General features: G+C 43.9%; 1 protein-coding gene across 2 annotated transcripts in view; it reads left to right on the forward strand.

Moving 5' to 3' along the window:
• The window catches only part of LOC121577744 (membrane-associated guanylate kinase, WW and PDZ domain-containing protein 3-like), a 147,689-nt gene that overhangs the window by 111,930 nt on the left and 13,488 nt on the right, over window positions 1-22,271 (forward strand). For both annotated transcript variants that reach the window (XM_041891594.2, XM_041891595.2), the window contains exons 4-9: window positions 6,089-6,295; window positions 7,932-8,100; window positions 9,000-9,079; window positions 11,262-11,319; window positions 15,837-15,943; window positions 21,575-21,766. In XM_041891594.2, the coding sequence (XP_041747528.1) occupies window positions 6,089-6,295; window positions 7,932-8,100; window positions 9,000-9,079; window positions 11,262-11,319; window positions 15,837-15,943; window positions 21,575-21,766 (813 nt within the window). The remainder of the gene's footprint in view (window positions 1-6,088; window positions 6,296-7,931; window positions 8,101-8,999; window positions 9,080-11,261; window positions 11,320-15,836; window positions 15,944-21,574; window positions 21,767-22,271) is intronic.

Here is a 22,271-nt window from a genome sequence, read left to right on the forward strand (position 1 = left end):
GATTCAACTTTAAGGCAAGGGCATCTTTTAAAACTATTTTGATACTCACCTCATGTCTTGATAATATGAATGAGAATGTAGTCCATTTTGTTTTGAAATCAGTATTTGTCCATCTCTCCCATTGTTCCCATTTTCAAAAAATATATATGCATGAGCGATTCACAAGACTATAACATTGGAATGTTGTAAAGTGCTGCCCTACCCTGGCTGGCGAGGACACTCAGGTGAAGCCATTGAATAAAATGAATTACAAGGAAATAAAGCTTTTTAGCTTTTGAACCCGTTTTTTTATGCTACAGTATAGGCCTTCATTTTTAGCATGTATAGTTTGAACTATACTTTCCGTAACATATGAGACATCAAAACATTTTAGAAAAACGTTGTGTGCTATATATCATAACAGCTGTTCACTTTACTGTTATTCTGAAAATTATTTTCTCAATCAGCTGATGATTGTTGAAACAGGGTTCAAGTTCAATGCCTAATTTCACAGATAAATGCTTATTATACTGACAGGCAATCATCACTGCCATTAATACAAGGAACGAAAAGTATTTTAACTAGTAAAACGTTATTAGAATGTATAAAAAAAGACGGTTCTAGTTTTAGGAGGTCATACTTAAATATAAAATAATAATAGGCACATAAACTAAGGAAGACCATTTAAGTCTTTTATTATCTTAAGATTCTCACCAAGACAGGCAGATATTCCAGACAGACCAACGGTACAGTAGGCTATACATTGCACAAGAAGAGTATAGAATATTTTAAGAGATTTAAGAGAGTGAATTGATTGGTCCAATTGATTACCATTGAAACTATCCTCTTTGAACTACCAGATCTGAATAAATGGGTTGGATGGATGGCTTCGATAGTCCAGCAATTGAATTGCAAGTCGTTCATATGCTAATAATCCAAATATTCTACTTAAAAAGATCTTGCACTGCTACCCTCAGAATTCATTATTCTTAGAGGAGGTCAGAACAAGCTGCAATGGAACCCACATTTTTCCTCTCTGTGCATGGAAAGAATATCCTGGTGCAGGAAGGCTACACCGATGGGAACGACAGACTGCAAATAGGTCCTTCTGGAAGTGAACCGAATATGATGTTTCCAATGCCGAGGTCGCATAACCTTCACTGATGGGGTTATCTGAAAGTTATCTGGAGAATACAACCATATCTCGGACAATACTCGGATTCGGATCCGAAAGGTGACGATGAATGGCCTGAAGGAGAAAAGCCTGGAGACCCAGGGCGAAACCGACCAAGTTGTGGTAACACGGTTTGTCTGCGTCTATTTGAGAAGAAAATACATTCTTTAAAACATAAACACATTGTAGAAACTAGATATAGGCCTAGATATTAGATATAGTATAGGCTGTTTTTAGCCTTCAGCCTTTATATAACCATATGAACTAATTTATATACAATATTCTGCCCATATGAACAAATTTATATAGGCTACAATATTCTGCCCATATGAACACATTCATTTTAGACCATAACTGAACCAATTTCTGTAGGCTATATATACAATATTCTGCCCATACGAACGAATGTATATACAATATTTATAACCATATGTGATTTAATGAAAAGCAGTGAACATACACATTGTTTCACATTCTTTAATAACAGACTCATAAAGACAATCACATAATAGGCTAAAGCTCACTTCACAGCTTCCCCAGCGGAAGGAGTTCGCTTCTGCTGCAGTATTCGCGGTAAAATGTAACACGTTGCGGCGGTGCTTCGGCCTCCGACAGACATGTGTGATTGGTTCTTCCATGATGAGTGATTCTGAGCGAATCCCCATGTGATACATCAAAATGAGTATTTGAAAGATAACTGTAGCTACTAGCATGCTGCGGGTGAGGGTACTGTAGCTGACTAGTGGTGGCTATTTAGCAGCCTGATGGCCTGGGGGTAGAAGCTCTTGGCCAGTTTTTGCCATGATGCTCCTGTACTGTCCGCGTCTTAGTGATGGAAGCGGGGAGATTGCTGTACCAGGCTGTGAAGTTTGGGAACCCCTGCTGTAGAACACTGTGTGGGCCCTCCGGGACAGGCCAAATTTCTTCAACATCCTGAGGATGAAGAGTCGCTGTTGTGCCTTCTTCACCACGGTGTGTGTCTGTGTGGTTTGACCATTTCAGCTGCTAGGAGATGTGTACGCCGATGAACTTTAATTTTTGGACCATCTCCATGGCAGCCCCGTTGATGAGAATAGGGTTCCAGTCTGGTTCATTCTGAAGTCCACAATCAGCTCCTTTGTTTTGCTGACGTTGAGGGAGAGGTTGTTTACCTTGATTGGTGGCTCGCGGCAATAATCTGAAAGAATATGTTTTGTTTTCCTCAGTCAGCTGAATTCATAGAACCATGGTTACGTGAATAACATTAGCTGATGCGACAAACTGAGCGGTTAAAGCGGTTTATAGGTCTGGAACCAACAGGAACCTGAACAGTCTATGACTTGGGTGGCTGGAGTCTTTGACAATTTTTTGGGCCTTCCTCTGACACCGCCTAGTGACTCTATGCACACACACTGAACACTACCCACACACTCACACATACTTACGCTGACACCCCAACACACATATACACACCCCAACACACACATACACTTTTTTGTACTAACTCTCCTGCACTGACTCTATCCACACACGTACACTGACACCCCAACACACACATAAAACGTACACACATGCATACTGACGCCACACACACACAAACACACAAACACTCTCAGACTTTCACACTCACCACATACGCTGCAACTGTCTATTATCTATCCTGTTGCCTAGTCACTTTACCCCTACCTACAGTTGAAGTCGGAAGTTTATATACACTTAGGTTGGAATCATTAAAACTCATTTTCCAACAACTCCACAAATGTCTTGTTAACAAACTATAGTTTTGGCAAGTCGGTTAGGACATCTACTTTGTGTATGACAAAAGTAATTTTTCCAACAATTGTTTACAGACAGATTATTTCACTCACAATTCATTGTATCACAATTCCAGTGGGTCAGAAGTTTACATACACTAAGTTGACTGTGCTTTTAAACAGCTTGGAAAATTCCAGAAAATGATGTCATGGCTTTAGAAGCTTCTGATAGGCCGAATTGCTGCAAATAAACCACTACTAAAGGACACCAATAAGAAGAAGAGACTTGCTTGGGCCAAGAAACACGAGCAATGGACATTAGACCAGTGGAAATGTGTCCTTTGGTCTGGAGTCTTTGAGATTTGAGATTTCTGGTTCAAACCGCTGTGGCTTTGTGAGACGCGGTGTGGGTGAACGGATGATCTCCGCATGTTTATTTCCCACCATAAAGCATAGAGGAGGAGGTGTTATGGTGTGGGGGTGCTTTGCTGGTGACACTGTCTGTGATTTATTTAGGATTCAAGGCACACTTAACCAGCATGGCTACCACAGCATTCTGCAGCGATACGCCATCCCATCTGGTTTGGGCTTAGTGGGACTATCATTTGTTTTTCAACAGGACAATGACCCAACACACCTCTAGGCTCTGTAAGGGCTATTTTACCAAGAAGGAGAGTGATGGAGTGCTGCATCAGATGACCTGGCCTCCACAATCCCCTGACCTCAACCAAACTGAGATGGTTTGGGATGAGTCGGACTGCAGAGTGAAGGAAAAGCAGCCAACAAGTGCTCAGCATATGTGGGAACTCCTTCAAGACTGTTGGAAAAGCATTCCAGGTGAAGCTGGTTGAGAGAATGCCAAGAGTGTGCAAAGCTGTCAAAGAGTGGCTATTTGAAGAATCTCAAATATAAAATATATTTCTTTAACACTTTTTTGGTTATTACATGATTCCATATGTGTTATTTCATAGTTTTGATGTCATCACTATTATTCTACAATGTAGAAAATAGTAAAGATAAAGAAAAATCCTTGAATGAGTAGGTGTGTCCAAACTTTTGACCGGTAGTGTATCTTTGTCTTTAACTCTGCATTGTTGGAAAAGGACCCGTAAGTAAATTTAGTCTACCCATGTTGTTTACGAAGCATGTGACAAATACAATTTTATTTGATAAGATTGTTTGATGATCATCTCTGATGTTTTCCTAAACTTTCAAATACTTTTCTGATGCATTTCAGTCACTCCAAAGCATACTCCCTTCAGACTGAAATTTGCAGTTACCTGATTTGCCATATCTTGTGCTATAACATTTAATGGCAATAAGATAATGGCAATAATGGCAAGATAATTACAGTAATGTCAGATTCTAAAGATTAATCAAAATATTTTACACATTTGTTTCTGATACCCCCAAGTGTCCTAAAATAGAGAATAAGAGAATCAAATAGCTTGATGGACCATGTTAATAATATCTTAAATGTATAAATCCATTTAATATCATGTATGAATACATTTGACTTTGTGACTCCCCATCCCCCATTCGCCGATGGGTATGGCGGATCGCCCAGTGATTTTGTTTTACAAAGTGTCTCCCTCAAAAATATTAGCGACTACCACTGCCTTATAAAGAGAAAAACTGCTGTGTTTTGAGTTTATGCATGTGTTCTATAATAGACCTACCTGTAATGTTTACATTTTAATAGGTGGAGATAAATCAAAGGTTTCTAAGATGAGAACAAGCACAGTTCAAATGAAAAGGAGATTAAGTTTATAGAGAGTAATAAATTAGCTAAAAATCCATATTTCCCAGTGGCATCTTTCCCCGGTTCTTTAATTAAGCTGCTTATGAATTATGAATAGGCTTTGTCTAATCATACAGTAAATGTTTGACCTTAAAATAAAAAATTGCCCAAACATAATTCCATAATACTCCCATGAACAGATTCAGATCTGGGAACAGTTTAGCAAACAAATAAACATAAAACATTTGGGGCATCTCGAATCAGTATCAAATCAGTAAGCACATTATTCATTATCTTAATGAAGGTTGAATAATGATGTTTTCTGTGCATAAATGTAGTTACCCAGAGTGTTCAACAGCTAGTCAGAGATTGATCAGCCCATGAGCTAAATTAGCAAATGATTTAACAAAGTTGTGCACTCTCCCCCTCCTATACGACACTGTTATCTTCACTGAATATTTATAGGCAGTATCACAAGGTTTTTATTCATCAGGAGAAAAACACTTTTCAGAGATCATTAATTGCTATTCAATGATCAGTGTAATTGGTTGCTTGCAAATCCCTAGTGGAGTAAATATAATGTTCCATGATTCATGACATGACTGTAGTGCTGTGGTTCCTCGGGGGGCATGGCACACAGCCAGGACGAAAGGTTCTACGGGCATAGTAGGAATGTATATGGTAGTGTTTACAAACGTATCATCATTAGCATATCGCCCTGTCTCTCCTTCTCTTTTCTACTAGCCATGTGCAGAATGTCATTCCCCTATTTACCTTATAGCCTATGAGCACAGCACAATAATGCACATTCCTCACGCTTGTTGTTTAACCTATTATCACATTTCTCTCTCTCAACTAATGGGCTTAAATCTTCGGATGTATTTATATGTCAAACTTACACATGTTCTCTTACATGCTGTGTTACAGCAAAATGTACAGACAACCCTCCACCTCCCCACCACCACCAGCTAAGGCCCGTCATTGGAACTCCTTTCTCCCAGCTGCCCCGCATAGGGCTACCTGCCATCAAATAATCTGGCTCCGAGGATCTTCCCTCGGAGATGAGGCCCCTCCCCAAACTATTTTAATAAACTTTCATATTGCATTTTGCCGCTGTTGTTCATTCAGTTAAGCCTTAAACTCATTTGAAATCTAGGACTGTGATTACAAGATTGTGGTCCCCTTACTTTACCAGTTCTTGTTCAGATGGCCTCAATGCACAATAACTGCCAATGTCTTACCAGGGTTGCGTAGCAGCTACAGGGATGGTTGAGAATAGGGAATTTGTCAGACGCTCATCTCTCTATCTAACCCCCTGTCCATCTCTCTCTCTCTCTCTCTCTCTCTTTCTCTCTCTCTCTCTCTCTCTCTCACACACACACTCTCACTCTCACTCACTCGCTCTCTCTCTCTCTCTCTATTTTCTCCCCCTCTCTCCCCTCACTCCCCCTCTATCTCCAGGTAACTACTATGGGACCCCCAAGCCCCCAGCAGAGCCCATCCTGGTGCAGCCTGACCTGGTGGATCAGGTGCTGTTTGACGAGGACTATGACAACGAGGTCCAGCGTAAACGCACCACCTCCGTCAGCAAGATGGACAGGAAGGACAGTGTGGTCCCTGAGGAAGAGGACGATGATGAGAGGCCACCTCTGGCCAACGGCCTCCCAGGTCAGTACATCTCACACTCAAACCCCGTCTCCTGCCCTTTCTCTCTTTGCTCAGGATAATCCCCATTTTGTACCTCACCTTTCTATTTTTAGATGTACATTGTTATGACTATGGACTATATCATATTTCTACTCTTTAACATATTTCTGCTCTATACATTTCTGCTCTATACTATACATATTGACCTATGATCTAGGAGCTCTGATCACCCAGTCTGTGCTATCTGTCTGTCTGTGTTATCCAACCATGCTCTGTCTGTATAGCCAGCCACTTCCAACAGGCACCACACCAAGGCTATGCTTAAAGCATTCAGTATCAGTAACACCTTCTACTGTAGTGCAGGTCAACTTGGAAGGCAGCAGACCTCTTACCCTAAGACCAGAGACTCCATGTGTGTGATCAATCAGGACTCCTCTCTCAAGGGATCTGGGCTGTCCTTGATGTGCTGATTCCAACAGAAAGTATTTTTATGTAAAATAAATCACATTTCTGCTGTACTGCAGTCATGTTGGGGGTGTTCTGAACTTTTCATTCTAAACCAACCATAGATGGAAACAATTATGAACAGGTCAGAAGGTTTATGGAAAAAGTGAGCGTAATGCCCAAACTCCTGACTGAACTTCCCTGGTCTCTGTGTTGAAGACAAACCCTGATCCCTGCCTGACTTCCAGTATGTGTCTAGTGCAGTCAGTGTGGTGTGGGCTCTCAGGCTCTCACCCCTCTGTGAACTGTCTCTGATGACCTAAGCTGTCCTCAAGGCGCTGCGCCAAGGCTGGCTATGGTGCATGGTGTTTACATGAGGCCAGTCAGAGCATCCGCAGATCCTGTGTGTGTGTGTGTGTGTGTGTGTGTGTGTGTGTGTGTGTGTGTGTGTGTGTGTGTGTGTGTGTGTGTGTGTGTGTGTGTGCGTGTACGTGCGTGGATTAAGTCAGATTAGCATAAGCGGTTGAGGTCAGACTCATTTGCCAGTTCCTCCCCATCCTTCAAGCTAACAAGTAAATAAACAATCTGTTGAAAATACCAGCAAGTCCCATGGATGTAGTAGTGTGTTAACTATTTACTGAAATACAGAAGCACATGCACAAACTTGCCGTGCTCATGGGCTGCCTGTATCAACTCTGTGGAATACACTAGAAGAAGCTGTGTGTTCTTGAGCCTCATTGTATCAAATACTTGTGCAGAGGTTAGCATTACACAAAAACAGTCCCTTGATGTGTATAAGTTACATTTAGCAGCTTTTTGTACCCTGAAGGGCCTTTGTTGTGTTGACTCTGATGCTTTTATTGCAGTTCTCATTAAATGAATAAATAAAAAGTATAGAAATAACTATAAAGACAGTGTTATTGTAGCAAATATGCTCAAGCTTCAATGGCCTTTTTACTGTGAATCCTCAGCTATTACAGTATATAATTGAAACCCAAGTGGAGTGTACACACATATGCATAAACACGTTTACACGTACGCACAAATGCAAAACAGAGCCTTGGTGAACAGAACACACGATCCCTTGCATGCAAATCCTTTAGCGACATCAAACCCTCCTTCCTCCCACTGCATGCTGGGAGAACATGATGAGGCTCGAGGTGTCCATGCAGGCTAACCTTCTGCTCTCTCTCGCTCTCTCTCTCTCTTTCAGAGCACAAAGAGGGGGCATCATGGAGGAAGGCGGTGCCCAGCTACACCCAGTCCAGCAGTGCAATGGACTTCCGTACGTGGAGCTCTCTGCCCCGCGACGACAGCCTGGAACCCCTGCCTCTCAACTGGGAGATGGCCTACACCGAGACGGGCATGGTCTACTTCATAGAGTGAGTACTGCAACAGCACCGGTATATCCACTCAGGGACAGGACAAAGAGACAGCCTTGAGTCAAATGAGTCCTGCTTGGTTACACTCTGCTACACTGTAGGTACAGAGAGTTCAAGGCTCCTCCCAAAAAATGCTGAGTTTCTGCTTAATAGAGTTTCATGCTAAATAATTAAATAAATGTCAGAAATGTAGATTGTGGTTTTTTAATGACATAAGACATTTACTTCTGCTCTGGACTGAATGTTGAATGTTACTTTACAGGTTATGCAATAGATGGCTATATCTGATCAGCATCATGCAAATTATCATGAAATTGTTGATTAGATTAGTGAAGCACATAGCACACATGTTACATAAGCCATGCCGAACAGACAGAGGATTTAAGTTAGTTATACAAGCCAAGGCCTGGACTGGTGTGGGTCTCTTTAAAATCCACTCATACTGACTCAATGTTTACTCCAAAACTGACAGCCCTAGCCTACATGATTGTTTTAAAAGTGTTTCTAGTCGAAGCTTATTTATTTGGTGGTTTCTCCTCAAGAACACTTCAGCAGTTTTCCTGACCAATCAATACTGTGTTTTAGGAACGATTGAGTAAATATACCTCTCCCAGAGGCCTTTGAGTTGTTTGAAAACAGGCTTCCAGCTGCTCTTGTCTGAAATCGCCACATATCATAATGAATACTGTGTTTCAGTTTTCCCCTCATTTGAATACAAAGCAGGATTCATTAATTGGTCAAGCAGTTATTTGTAACTTGTGTAGCTTTCAAAGAAAGCATAACATAGGATATACTGTAGTGTTGGGGGGTACATGACTGTCTACCTTTCCACTGATGCAAATACCAGTGTCAGTAGCTGGCTCAGGTTTTTGAATGTTTCTCTTATCTGCCCTTCACAGTCACAACAGCAAGACCACCACTTGGCTGGACCCCCGCCTGGCCAAGAAAGCCAAGCCCCCAGAGAAGTGTGAGGATGGAGGTAAGGCTTCAGGACCTTAGTGGACCATACATACAGGAAGCACTTACAGCTACCAGTACTACTACTACTACTACCACTACTACTACTACTAGTATACACATGTAGTTTTACACATGGGTATGCCCCTCAGCCCCTGCATTATTTCACATATACAGAGAGCTCATCAAATATACATGACTATGTTTCTATACAGATAGGATTGTCAATGCCCTCAGAAAGTATTAACACCCCTTGACTTTTTCCACATTTTGTTGTGTTACAGCCTGAATTTAAAATGGATTACATTTAGATTGTTTTGTCACTGACCTACACACAATACCCCATAATGTCAAAGTGGAATTATGTTTATTTTAATTTTATTCTATTTAATTAAAAATGAAAAGCTGAAATGTACAACTTTGCTTAACAAGTCACATAATAAGTTGCATGGACTCACTCTGTGTGCAATAATTGTGTTTAACATGATTTTTGATGACTACCTCATCTTTGTACCCCACACATACAATTACCTGTAAGGTCCCTCAGTCGAGTAGTGAATTTCAAACACAGATTCAACCACAAACACCAGGGAGGTTTTCCAATGCCTCGCAAAGAAGGGCACCTATTGGTAGATGGTTAAAAAAAAAGATGGGTAAAAAAAAGCAGACATTGAATATCCCTTTGAGCATGTTGAAGTTATTAATTATACTTTGGATTGTGTATCAATACACCCAATTTACTGCAAATGTACAGGCGTCCTTCCTAACTCAGTTGCCGGAGAGGAAGGAAACCACTCAGGGATTTCACCATGAGGCCAATGGTGACTTTAAAACAGTTACAGAGTTTAATGGCCGTGATAGGAGAAAACTGAGGATGGATCAACAACATTGTAGTTACTTCACAATACTAACCGAGTGAAAACAGAGTGAAAATAAGGAAGCCTGTACAGAATAAAAATATTCCAAAACATGCATCCTGTTTGCAACAAGGCACTAAAGTAATACTGCAAAGAAATGTGGCAAAGCAATTTACTTTTTGTCCTGAATTCAAAGTGTTATGTATGGGGCAAATCCAATACAACACATTACTGAGTACCCCTCTCCATATTTTCAAGCATAGTGATAGCTGCATCCTGTTTTGGGTATTTTTGTAATCTTTAAGGACCGGGGAGTTTTTCAGGATAAAAAATAAATGAAATAGAGCTAAGCACAGGCAAAGTCCTAGAGGAAAACCTGGTTCAGTCTGCTTTCCTCCAAACAATGGGAGATTAATTCACCTTTCAGCAGGACAATAACCTAAAACACAAGGCCAAATCTACACAGGAGTTGCTTACCAAGAAGACAGTGAATGTTCCTGAGTGGCCGAGCTACAGTTTCAACTTAAATCTTGTCACGTACGTTAAGGAACGGGACGGACCAAGGTGCAGCGTGAAAGGCGTATATATTTATTAAAGAATAAACACACGACACAGTAACCAAAATAACAAAAATTAACCGTGACGGTCCAAAGGCTAACACACAAGCCTAACACAGGAACACAACAAAAACCCACAACACAGGCAGGAAAACTGGCTGCCTAAGTATGATCCCCAATCAGAGACAACGAGCAACCGCTGCCTCTGATTGGGAACCACACCCGGCCAAACATAGAAATACAAACCTAGAAATTCACACCCTGACCAAACTAGCTAGAGTTCTATAGGCCAGGGTGTGACAAATCTACTAGAAAATCTATGGCAAGACCTGAAATGGTTGTCTAGCAATGATCAACAACCAATTTGACAGAGCTTGAAGAATTCTGAAAAGAATAATGGGCAAATGTTGCACAATCCAGGTGTGGAAAGCTTTTAGAGACTTACCCAGAAAGACTCACAGCTGTAATTGCATGATGTACAGTACAGCAGCCATTCCAGCCAGGCTGCCTGCAAAAACTGCAAAATGTCAGTGTTTTTTTTTTTCCATGCCCATTTTCTCATGCTTAACTTCCCTGGTAGGAGGAAAATAAAGCAAACTTGTTATTCGTCTTATACCTGGAAACCCCAGTGAAATGGTTATGTCGCCCAACTGTAATGTGTGCATAAGCATTGTGTCTAGTGTCTGCTGGTCTCTTCTCATCACTATGCCCTGTTATCCTGCAGTGCTGTACATGTGCATTTTTTGTGTTATAGTAGTTGAACACAATGCATCTCTTCTTGTATCCACAGAGCTTCCGTATGGCTGGGAGGAAATAGAGGACCCACAGTATGGAACATATTATGTAGAGTAAGTCTGTTCACTCTGCCACCACATCTATATCTGAGAGATACTACACCACATATTCCCCAGCAATACCATAGATCATAAACTAACCATAGGTACAGTATACATTATGTATACACTACCAGTCAAAAGTTTGGACATGTTGTATAATGATTAGAAGACAGGCGCAGGAATACGTATTAGGGTTTTTTATTACTCCACCCAACACAAGGTATGGCATGAAAAACGACGGGGACGAAGCCCAAATCAAACACGTACAGTGGGAAGAACAAGTATTTGATACACTGCCGATTTTGCAGGTTTTCTTACTTACAAAGCATGTAGAGGTCTTTACTTTTTATCATAGGTACACTTCAACTGTGAGAGACGGAATCTAAAACAAAAATCCAGAAAATCACATTGTATGATTTTTAAGTAATTAATTTGCATTTTATTGCATGACATAAGTATTTGATCACCTACCTACCAGTAAGAATTCCGTCTCTCACAGACCTGTTAGTTTTTCTTTAAGAAGCCCTCCTGTTCTCCACTCATTACCTGTATTAACTGCACCTGTTTGAACTCGTTACCTGTATAAAAGACACCTGTCCACACACTCAATCAAACAGACTCCAACCTCTCCACAATGGCCAAGATCAGAGAGCTGTGTAAGGACATCAGGGATAAAATTGTAGACCTGCACAAGGCTGGGATGGGCTACAGGACAATAGGCAAGCAGCTTGGTGAGAAGGCAACAACTGGAAGAAAATGGAAGAAGTTCAAGATGACGGTCAATCACCCTCGGTCTGGGGCTCCATGCAAGATCTCACCTCGTGGGGCATCAATGATCATGAGGAAGGTGAGGGATCAGCCCAGAACTACACGGCAGGACCTGGTCAATGACCTGAAGAGAGCTGGGACCACAGTCTCAAAGAAAACCATTAGTAACACGCTACGCCATCATGGATTAAAATCCTACAGCGCACGCAAGGTCCCCCTGCTCAAGCCAGCGCATGTCCAGGCCCATCTGAAGTTTGCCAATGACCATCTGGATGATCCAGAGGAGGAATGGGAGAAAGTAATGTGGTCTGATGAGACAAAAATATAGCTTTTTGGTCTAAACTCCACTCGCCATGTTTGGAGGAAGAAGAAGGATGAGTACAACCCCAAGAACACCATCCCAACCGTGAAGCATGGAGATGGAAACATAATTCTTTGGGGATGCTTTTCTGCAAAGGGGACAGGACGACTGCACCGTATTGAGAGGAGGATGGATGGGGCCATGTATCGCGAGATCTTGGCCAACAACCTCCTTCCCTCAGTAAGAGCATTGAAGATGGGTCGTGGCTGGGTCTTCCAACGACCCGAAACACACAGCCAGGGCAACTAAGGAGTGGCTCTGTAAGAAGCATCTCAAGGTCCTGGAGTGGCCTAGCCAGTCTCCAGACCTGAACCCAATAGAAAATCTTTGGAGTGAGCTGAAAGTCCGTATTGCCCAGCGACAGCCCCGAAACCTGAAGGATCTGGAGGATGTATGGAGGAGTGGGCCAAAATCCCTGCTGCAGTGTGTGCAAACCTGGTCAAGACCTACAGAAAACGTATGATCTCTGTAATTGCAAACAAAGGTTTCTGTACCAAATATTAAGTTCTGCTTTTCTGATGTATCAAATACTTATGTCATGCAATAAAATGCAAATTAATTACTTAAAAATCATACAATGTGATATTCTGGATTTTTGTCCTCTACATGCTTTGTAAGTTGGAAAACCTGCAAAATCGGTAGTGTATCAAATACTTGTTCTCCCCACTGTATATGCACTACCGGTGAAACGTTTTAGAACACCTACTCATTCCAGGGTTTTTCTTTATTTTTACTATGTTCTACATTGTAGAGTAATAGTGAAGACATCAAAACTATGAAATAACAAAGTGTTAAACAAATATTTTATATTTGAGATTCTTCAAAAAGCCACCCTTTGCCTTGATGACAGCTTTGCACACTCTTGGCATTCTCTCAACCAGCTTCATGAGGTAGTCACCTGGAATGCATTTTAATTAACAGGTGTTCCTTCTTAAAAGTTCATTTGTGGAATGTCTTTCCTTCTTAATGCGTTTGAGCCAATCAGTTGTGTTGTGACATGGTAGGGGGGTATACAGAAGATAGCCCTATTTGGTAAAATACCAAGTCCATTTTATGGCAAGAACAGCTCAAATAAGCAAAGAGAAACAACAGTCCATCATTAATTTAAGACATGAAGGTCAGTCAATAAGGAACATTTCAAGAACTTCGAAAGTTTCTTCAAGTGCAGTCGCAGAAACCATCAAGCGCTATGATGAAACTGGCTCTCATGAGGACCGCCACAGGAATGGAAGACCCAGAGTTACCTTTGCTGCAGAGGATAAGTTCGTTAGAGTTACCAGCCTCAGAAATTGCAGCCCAAATAAATGCTTCACAGAGTTCAAGTAACTGACACATCTCAACATCAGAGGAGACTGTGTGAATCAGGCCTTCATGGTCGAATTGCTGCAAAGAAACCACTACTAAAGGACACCAATAAGAAGAAGAGACTTGCTTGGGCCAAGAAAAATGACCAATGGACATTAGACCGGTGGAAATTTGTCCTTTGGTCTGGTCTCCAAATTGGAGATTTTTGGTTCAAACCGCCGTGGCTTTGTGAGACACGGTGTGGGTGAACGGATGATCTCCGCATGTATATTTCCCACCGTAAAGCATGGAGGAGGAGGTGTTGTGGTGTGGGGGCACACTTAACCAGCATGGCTACCACAGCATTTTGCAGTGATACACCATCCCATCTGATTTCGGCTTAGTGGGACTATCATTTGTTTTTCAACAGGACAATGACCCAACACACCTCCAGGCTGTATAAGGGCTATATTACCAAGAAGGAGAGTGAAGGAGTGCTGCATCAGATGACCTCCACAATCCCCCGACCTCAACACAATTGAGATGGTTTTGGATGAGTCGGACCGCAGAGTGAAGGAAAAGCAGCCAACAAGTGCTCAGCATATGTGGGAACTCCTTCAAGACTGTTGGAAAAGCATTACAGGTGAAGCCAGTTGAGATAATGCCAAGAGTGTGCAAAGCTGTCATCAAGGCAAAGGGTGGCTATTTGAAGAATCTCAAATATAAAATATATTTTGATTTGTTTAACACTTTTTTGGTTACTACATGATTCCATGTTTGTTATTTCATCGTTTTGATGTCTTCACTATTATTCTACAATGTAGAAAATAGTAAAAATAAAGAAAAACCCTGCAATGAGTAGGTGTGTCCAAACTTTTGACTGAGACTGTGGATAGCAGGGATACCATGTGTTACTAGACATGTGGTGTACTGCTAGGGAACCATCAACTTGAGAACAATACTATTCCATGATCAAGACTCTTGTATTGGTTTTTCAGTGGGTGGTAAACTGAAGCTCTGTTGGTAACATCACATTCACCCGGGTGAAAACACAGCAATGTTTGTGAGTCTGAGTGTCTGTGTACAGAAAGTGTGTGTGTTCAGGCTGCCCCAGCAGGACATCTCTGAAACCCAGCCATTATAGCAGCAGTAGAGATAGGAGGAGGGTTGTGAGAGTTATCAAGGATGGAAGGAGAGGTACAGGAGGCTGTTGTGATGAAAAGGAAATTAAACACTGCTTTTTTTTATTACTGGTATTGCATAAGGATCCCTCATAGGTAGAGGCTGTGGGGGGAGAGAGAGGAACTCATACTGTTTGTTTCAAAAGCAAATGTACGGGGACTTTTTGCTGCCGGTGTTCCAGTTCAAAATTAACTCTGTAAAACAATGGTTTTGTTATGCCAGAGGGACAGACTGTTTACATTGTTAAAGAGAAGAAGAAGTAGTCAGGAGTTATCTAGTTCTATTCAACTGGTAACATGGAATCACTGGTTACTTTAATAATTGAACACTAGTCACTTTAATAATGTTTACGTACTGTTTTACTAATTTCATATGTATATACTGTATTCTATTGTATTTTAGTCAATGCCACTCCGACATTTCTTGTCCTAATATGTATATATTTCTTCATCCCATTCTTTTACTTTTAGATTGTGTGTATTGTTGTGAATTGTTAGATATTACTGCACTGTTGGAGCTAGGAACACAAGCATTTCACTACACCCGCAATAACATCTGCTAAATATGTGTATGTGACCAATAACATTTGATTTGATTTGATTTGAACAACATAACCATTAGGCATAGACATAAAGAGGACACTAACCACCTTGTCTCTGTATAGACTTGTAATCAACAGCTCACAGAAGAAACACTGGGAAAGCTATCTAAAAATACCTATTGTTAATGGATTGAGAATTAATGTATGGTACCTTCTATCACCCCAGTGCATTCTAAGACATACTATAACCATTCATAACAGTGCTTTCATCATGAATAACACACAGGTGGTCTGCAGAATTACACACAGATGGTTCATGGGAGCTTGTATGTGTCTGTGTCAGTAAATTGGTGTCTACAATTTTAATCACATAATAGATTGTTTCTGTTTCAGTCACATCAACCAGAGAACTCAGTTTGAGAACCCAGTCCTGGAGGCTAAGAGGAAGCTGAGCCAGGAGACTACTGCCTCTATCCAGCAGGGGGGACCACCTCCCACAGGTAAACATTACTCACCTCACTTTGTCTTCACCTCACTCCTTCAGCTCTGGATAGCTTTCTTAAGGCTGTTATATCTAAACTGAGACTGAAATAAACTCCATAATGAGCTTCCATGATTGCATGTTGACCTCCTACATCTCAGTCATTCTGTGTTGTGTTGAATAGGTTTGCAGTGGTGGAAAATGTAACAGCCATGTCCTCGCTCAAGGTTGTAGGAGAGATGTCATGTCAAGTGTCATCATGCACGAATAGCCATGTATGATCTACTCTGTCCAAGGGAAGACCAGTTCTCTATACTCACACCAGGGTTGGCATGGAACACAAGCCACTCTTCTGCCATAATAAACAATATGAACTAAATATGCTTTCATTACAGTGGATGTATAATACATGACAGCGCAGGGAGTACAGATTGACATTTGTGTCCTCCTGCTGAGGAGTTCACCAATGGGTTGGTTGAGAGGAGGAGGGAAGGGGAGTGGCTGTGACAGCTGCTGGAACAGCACATCTTAATAAGGGCCAAGCATAACAAGACATCTCTCAACTAGTTAACTTGCTACTACTAGCCAGGTGGGGAGGGACTGAGACAGCCATCTCCCCTGTGATTGCACAATGTTGTGGGTTGTCAGACGGTTACTATGATATAACCAAAACAACGGCAGTTGCACCTCAGGCTAGCTCGAGGTTTCCAAGCCCACAGATTCCCAGAGCAACTAATGCAACATAAAGGCCTGTCTGCAGTGTTTACCAAAGATCTGAGTGGAGACCATTTCATCAGACCTCAACTTGGATTGAAATTTTTGAAATTCCTAAAGGTCCCTTACTTCCCCAACCAACAGTCATCTTCAACAACATGATCTTGACGTACAGATTCCCACAGTGCAGTACTACACCTTCTGAACCTACTGACCATGGTCTATGACTGCATTGTTGACATTAAAACTTGAAACTGAAACTATGTATCAGACCAGACCATGGCTGTTTAGGTGATATGGTTGCTGGTAGGGCTGGCACAATTACTGTATAACCGTTTAACCGACGGTTATGGATGAAAACCGTAATGAAAATAAAATAACCGTCATAACCGCGCGTGTGTGTGTGTGTGTGTGTGTGTGTGTGTGTGTGTGTGTGTGTGTGTGTGTGTGTGTGTGTGTGTGTGTGTGTGTGTGTGCAGCAGCAGCACACATAGAATTCCAGCACATGCAGTCAGGAGCGGAGGAGATGAGAAAATGTGCTAAAAACATATGCAATTCAAACAGTTATTACGGTAATGCTGTCATTTGGCTGGCCAATTACCGTCATACAAAATTCCATGATCGTCACAGTCCTAGTTGCTGGTTCATTTGAGGTGAATGCCTATGAGAAGCTCTTTAAGCAGTGTTTTGACAAGGCTCCCCACTCCAACCTGCCTAGAGAACCCACACTAGAGCCCTGATAATCCCTCAGCATTTCAACTAGACTGACACTGACAAGCCTTATATGGCTCTTATTCAGTCTCCACCATTTTAACCACTAACAGCAGCTTCATTTTAATTACATGAACAAGAATGTCTGTGGTCATGTTGACTGATGTCTGTGGTGAATTATACCAAACATTATACACATCATGGCTGTTGAGGATGATTTGGGTTCCTCTGTTCTGGCCTTCAAATGTTATCAGAGAGATCTCTGGAGTCTAATACACACATGCACGCACGCACGCACACACGCACACGCACACACACACACACCTTAGACATACGCAAAATGACAGATAGGTTATCACAGTTTGAATGAGTTCAAGCAATTTGAATGTGATTATGTAAATGAGATTGTCTTGATCCATTGAACAGGACAGCTAGAGTCCATCCACACGGTATTAAATCCTCCTCAGCTCTGAGCTGCTCTATGGGCCATACAGAACCATACAGTCACAACAGGGCTGCTTTGCTCAATCATATAGGACTGGAATGCATCGCAATGCCACCAGAGACAGTGAAGCAGGGAGAAAAGAAGCTGTGCTTCTGCTATAAAGTGCTGATAGGACAGAAAAGCTCAGCTGGCCCATTTGATGCAGTATAACCCTGACAGCCTGTTATTTACTGGACTGTGTGTCCACAGTCGTGCAAGGGGATATTTATGCTGCCAATGACCTTATGTTGTTCCTTACTAAAGTTATAAAAGGCTCCCCTGACAAACCTATTTTTCTGACTCACTGGCTCTTTAGGGAGAAAATGAAAAAGGACCTCATGCCTAACTGAACAATTTCCGAGGTGTTATGTCACTGTTTGAATCAACAGCATGTTAATGAATTCTACAATTCACATCAGACAAATGATTAAGCTACTAAAGCTGTCATTTAATATTTTGTCTGTAAATGTTTTAGTTATCATACAGGGCAGTGTTTTACTCAAAGCAAATATGACTATTGATTAGAAAACAGGACAGCTTGCTGTGTTGACCTGGCAGGAAAGTTCTTGTTGCATTGTGGTTAATTGCTAACAAAAATACATATCAGGATGTTCGAAGAGCTTTTAGTTATACTGTAGTGAGCAACATTGTACCTTACTTGAGAGAGTTTGTGATGAGTGTGGTGAAAAGAGTCAGGCGCAGGAGGGTAATCACCGAATACAGAGTTTATTCCTTAGTTGACACACAAATGTGCTCCAATAGCGATGAACGAAACAGGCACAGGGGAAACAATCATCCCTGGCAAATACACTGTAACGGAATCCAATAATACACAGGCACAGGGGACAATCTACCCTGGCAACACAATGTTACGAGTAGCTCCACGAGCTACATTACTCTCACAATTAACAATCACCCACAAGGACAAGGGGGCAGAGGGAACACTTATACACAAACTAATTAGGGGATAGGAACCAGGTGTGTGTGATTGACAAGACGAGACAATTGTGATGATGATTGGGGCGGCAGTGGTTAGTAAGCCGGTGATGACGAACGCCGAAGCCTGCCCGAACAAGGAGGGGAGGCAGCCTCGGCCGAAATCGTGACAGTACCCCCCCCCCTTGACGCGCAGCTCCAGCAGCGTGCCGACCCCGGCCTCTGGGACAGCCAGGAGGACACGGAGCAGGGCGAGCCGGATGGCAACAGTGGAAATCCAGCAACAGGGAGGGATCGAGGATATCCCTCACCGGGACCCAGCACCGTTCCTCCGGACCATACCCCTCCCACTCCACGAGGTACTGAAGGCCCCCCACCCGACGCCTCGAATCCAGGATGGAGCGGACAGAGTACGCCGGGGCCCCCTCGATGTCCAGAGGAGGTGGAGGAACCTCCCACACCTCAGACTCCTCGAGCGGACCAACCACCACCGGCCTGAGGAGAGACACATGAAAAGAGGGGTTAATACAGTAATCAGGGGGGAGTAACAACCTATACGTAACCTCGTTGATCCTCCTCAGGACTTTGAACGGCCCCACAAACCGTGGGCTCAGCTTCCGGCAGGGCAGGCGGGGGGGCAGATTCCGGGTCGAGAGCCAGACCCGATCCCCCGGTGACGGTCAGCGTTGGCCTTCTGACGATGCACGGCGCGCTGGAGGTGAACGTGGGCAGTGTCCCACGTCTCCTCCGCGTGCCGAAACCAGTCATCCACCACAGGAGCCTCGGTCTGGCTCTGGTGCCATGGTGCTAGAACCGGTTGGTAACCTAAAACACATTGAAATGGTGTTAGGTTAGTAGAGGAGTGGCGGAGAGAGTTCTGGGCATATTCTGCCCATGGCAAGAACACCGACCACTCCCCCGGCCTGTCCTGGCAGTAGGACCGCAGGAACCTCCCCACATCCTGATTTACTCGTTCCACCTGCCCATTTGCCTCGGGGTGGAACCCAGAGGTCAGGCTGACCGAGACCCCCAGACGTTCCATGAACGCCTTCCAAACCTTGGACGTGAACTGGGGACCTCGGTCAGACACTATATCCTCGGGCACCCCGTAGTGCCGGAAGACGTGCGTAAACAGGGCCTCCGCAGTCTGCAGGGCCGTGGGGAGACCGGGCAGAGGAAGGGGGCGGCAGGACTTGGAGAAGCGGTCCACAACGACCAGGATGGTGGTGTTACCTTGGGAGAGGGGAAGATCAGTCAGAAAATCAATACTAAGTTGAGACCATGGTCGTTGTGGAACTGGTAACGGTTGTAGCTTACCCGCTGGGAGGTGCCTATGTGCCTTACTCTGGGCACACACCGAGCAGGAGGAGACATTCACCCTCACGTCCTTAGCCAAGGTAGGCCACCAGTACTTTCCGCTCAAGCAGCGCACAGTACGACTGATACCTGGGTGACCAGAGGAGGGTGACGTGTGTGCCCAGAAGATCAGACGATCACGGATAAGAGCAGGTGTATTGTCCCTTTGTGCCACCAGAGTGGCACTGTCGCTGTCCTCCTCCGCTCTCTCGGCCGGCGGCTCCACCTAGCTCCATCGGCTCGGGATCCGAGTCGTCCGGGGTGGAAACGGGCAGATCCGACATCCTCTGGATGCCAGCAAGTTGTCCAAACGAATGCCCATGTTGTCCTTCAACAAACTGGTGGACATGGTGTCCCGGTAGGCTAGCTCCCGTTGGACGTCCTCCCGCAGATGGCACCGGAAATGGTCGATCAGGGCCCACTCGTTCCACCCGGACCCCGCTGCCAGCGTCCGAAACTACAACGCGAAGTCCTGCGCGGTCCTCGTCCCCTGCCTCAGGTGGACCAGCCACTCGCCCACCTCTCGACCCTCGGGCAAGTGATCAAAGACCGCCCGAAAGAGGCGAGCGAACTCCCTGTAGTCCTCCAACGCGGCTCCTCCTTCGCTCCACACCGCATTGGCCCACTCCAGGGCTTTCCCACAGAGGCAGGAAACGAGGACGGACACCCTCTCCCGCTACGATGGCGCCGGCCTGATGCTGGCGAAGTAAAGCTCCAATTGGAGGAGGAATCCCTGGCACAGCGCCGCCGTCCCATCAAATGCCCGTGGTCGTGATGTCTGGATCCCTCCGGGTGCTGGGGTGTAGGTGGCTGGATCCGCTTGGCCAGCTGGTCTCGACAGATCGGGTCCTCTTCTCTCCAGGCGTTGGACAACCTGAAGAACCCGATCCATCGCTTCCCCCAAGCTGGCCAGCATCGTGGAATGCTCCTTGACCTGTGCCACGACTACAGGCATGCGCTCTTCTCCCGCTGACTCCATAGCGGGTGGGTGATTCTGTGATGAGTGTGGTGAAAAGAGTCAGGCGCAGGAGGGTATTCACCGAATAAAGAGTTTATTCCTTTGTTGACACACAAATGCGCTCCAATAGCGATCAACGAAACAGGCACAGGGGAAAATCTACCCTGGCAACACAATGTTATGAGTAGCTCCACCGAGCTACATTACTCTCACAATTAACAATCACCCACAAGGACAAGGGGGCAGAGAGGGAACACTTATACAGACTAATTAGGGGTTAGGGTTAGGGTTAGGTGATGACGAACGCCAAAGCCTGCCCAAACAAGGAGGGGAGGCAGCCTCGGACGAAGTCGTGACAGAGTTGCTATTTTTGTTAACGTTTGAAACGTTGTCTTGAGGTTGTTACTTTGTTACTATGTTGTTGTTTGTCACACCTTATTTAGCTATGCAACTTGCTCTGACACTCCCAATGTTACACACTCACATTGCAGGTGAGCAGGTTGCGTCAGGCTTTACCCCAGACCCGTCCCAGCTGCAAGGAGAGATGTTCCACACTGCTCTGAAGAAGAGCTCCCAGGGCTTTGGTTTCACCATCATCGGGGGCGACCGCCATGATGAGTTCCTGCAGGTGAAGAATGTCCTCAGCGACGGCCCTGCTGCCAACAATAAAAAGATTGCCTCCGGTGAGTAGTACACTGCTGCGCTGAGCTGTGGAGAGCCACACACTTTCACCAAATCAAAAGACAGCTAGTGAACCTAATGAAAGGCATGTTGGTCCCAATAGAGGGACTGCACTTACCCTAACACTTCCCTAAGAGATGCAATAGAAAGAAAGAGCAAGAATTTCATTTTCAAGGGGATCATTCTGGAGCAGGACAGGTTATGGTGGATTCTGTGTGAAGCCCTGTATCTCTGTTGCACACTCTGATATTCCTTTAGCTTTGAGGCTGTCTGGGGCTCTGCATCCTCAGAAGCTTTGCTTGTGTGAGCTGTGAAACCAACATGCCTTTCCTGTTTGACGGCGGTTGCTGTTCTCTGAGCTGGCCGTCAGGGTGAGATGTAAAGGAAACATACTCAGCTCTCTCCTAATGATCTGCCTGGAAGCACCGCAAGTTGAGGTCTGTTAGAACACATCATGGCAAGAGAGGGAGCAGAGGAGGGAGGGAGGGAAGGAGGGAAGTGGCAGGA

This window comes from Coregonus clupeaformis, chromosome 12 (assembly GCF_020615455.1).
Source record: "Coregonus clupeaformis isolate EN_2021a chromosome 12, ASM2061545v1, whole genome shotgun sequence".
Taxonomy (NCBI): Eukaryota; Metazoa; Chordata; class Actinopteri; order Salmoniformes; family Salmonidae; genus Coregonus; species Coregonus clupeaformis.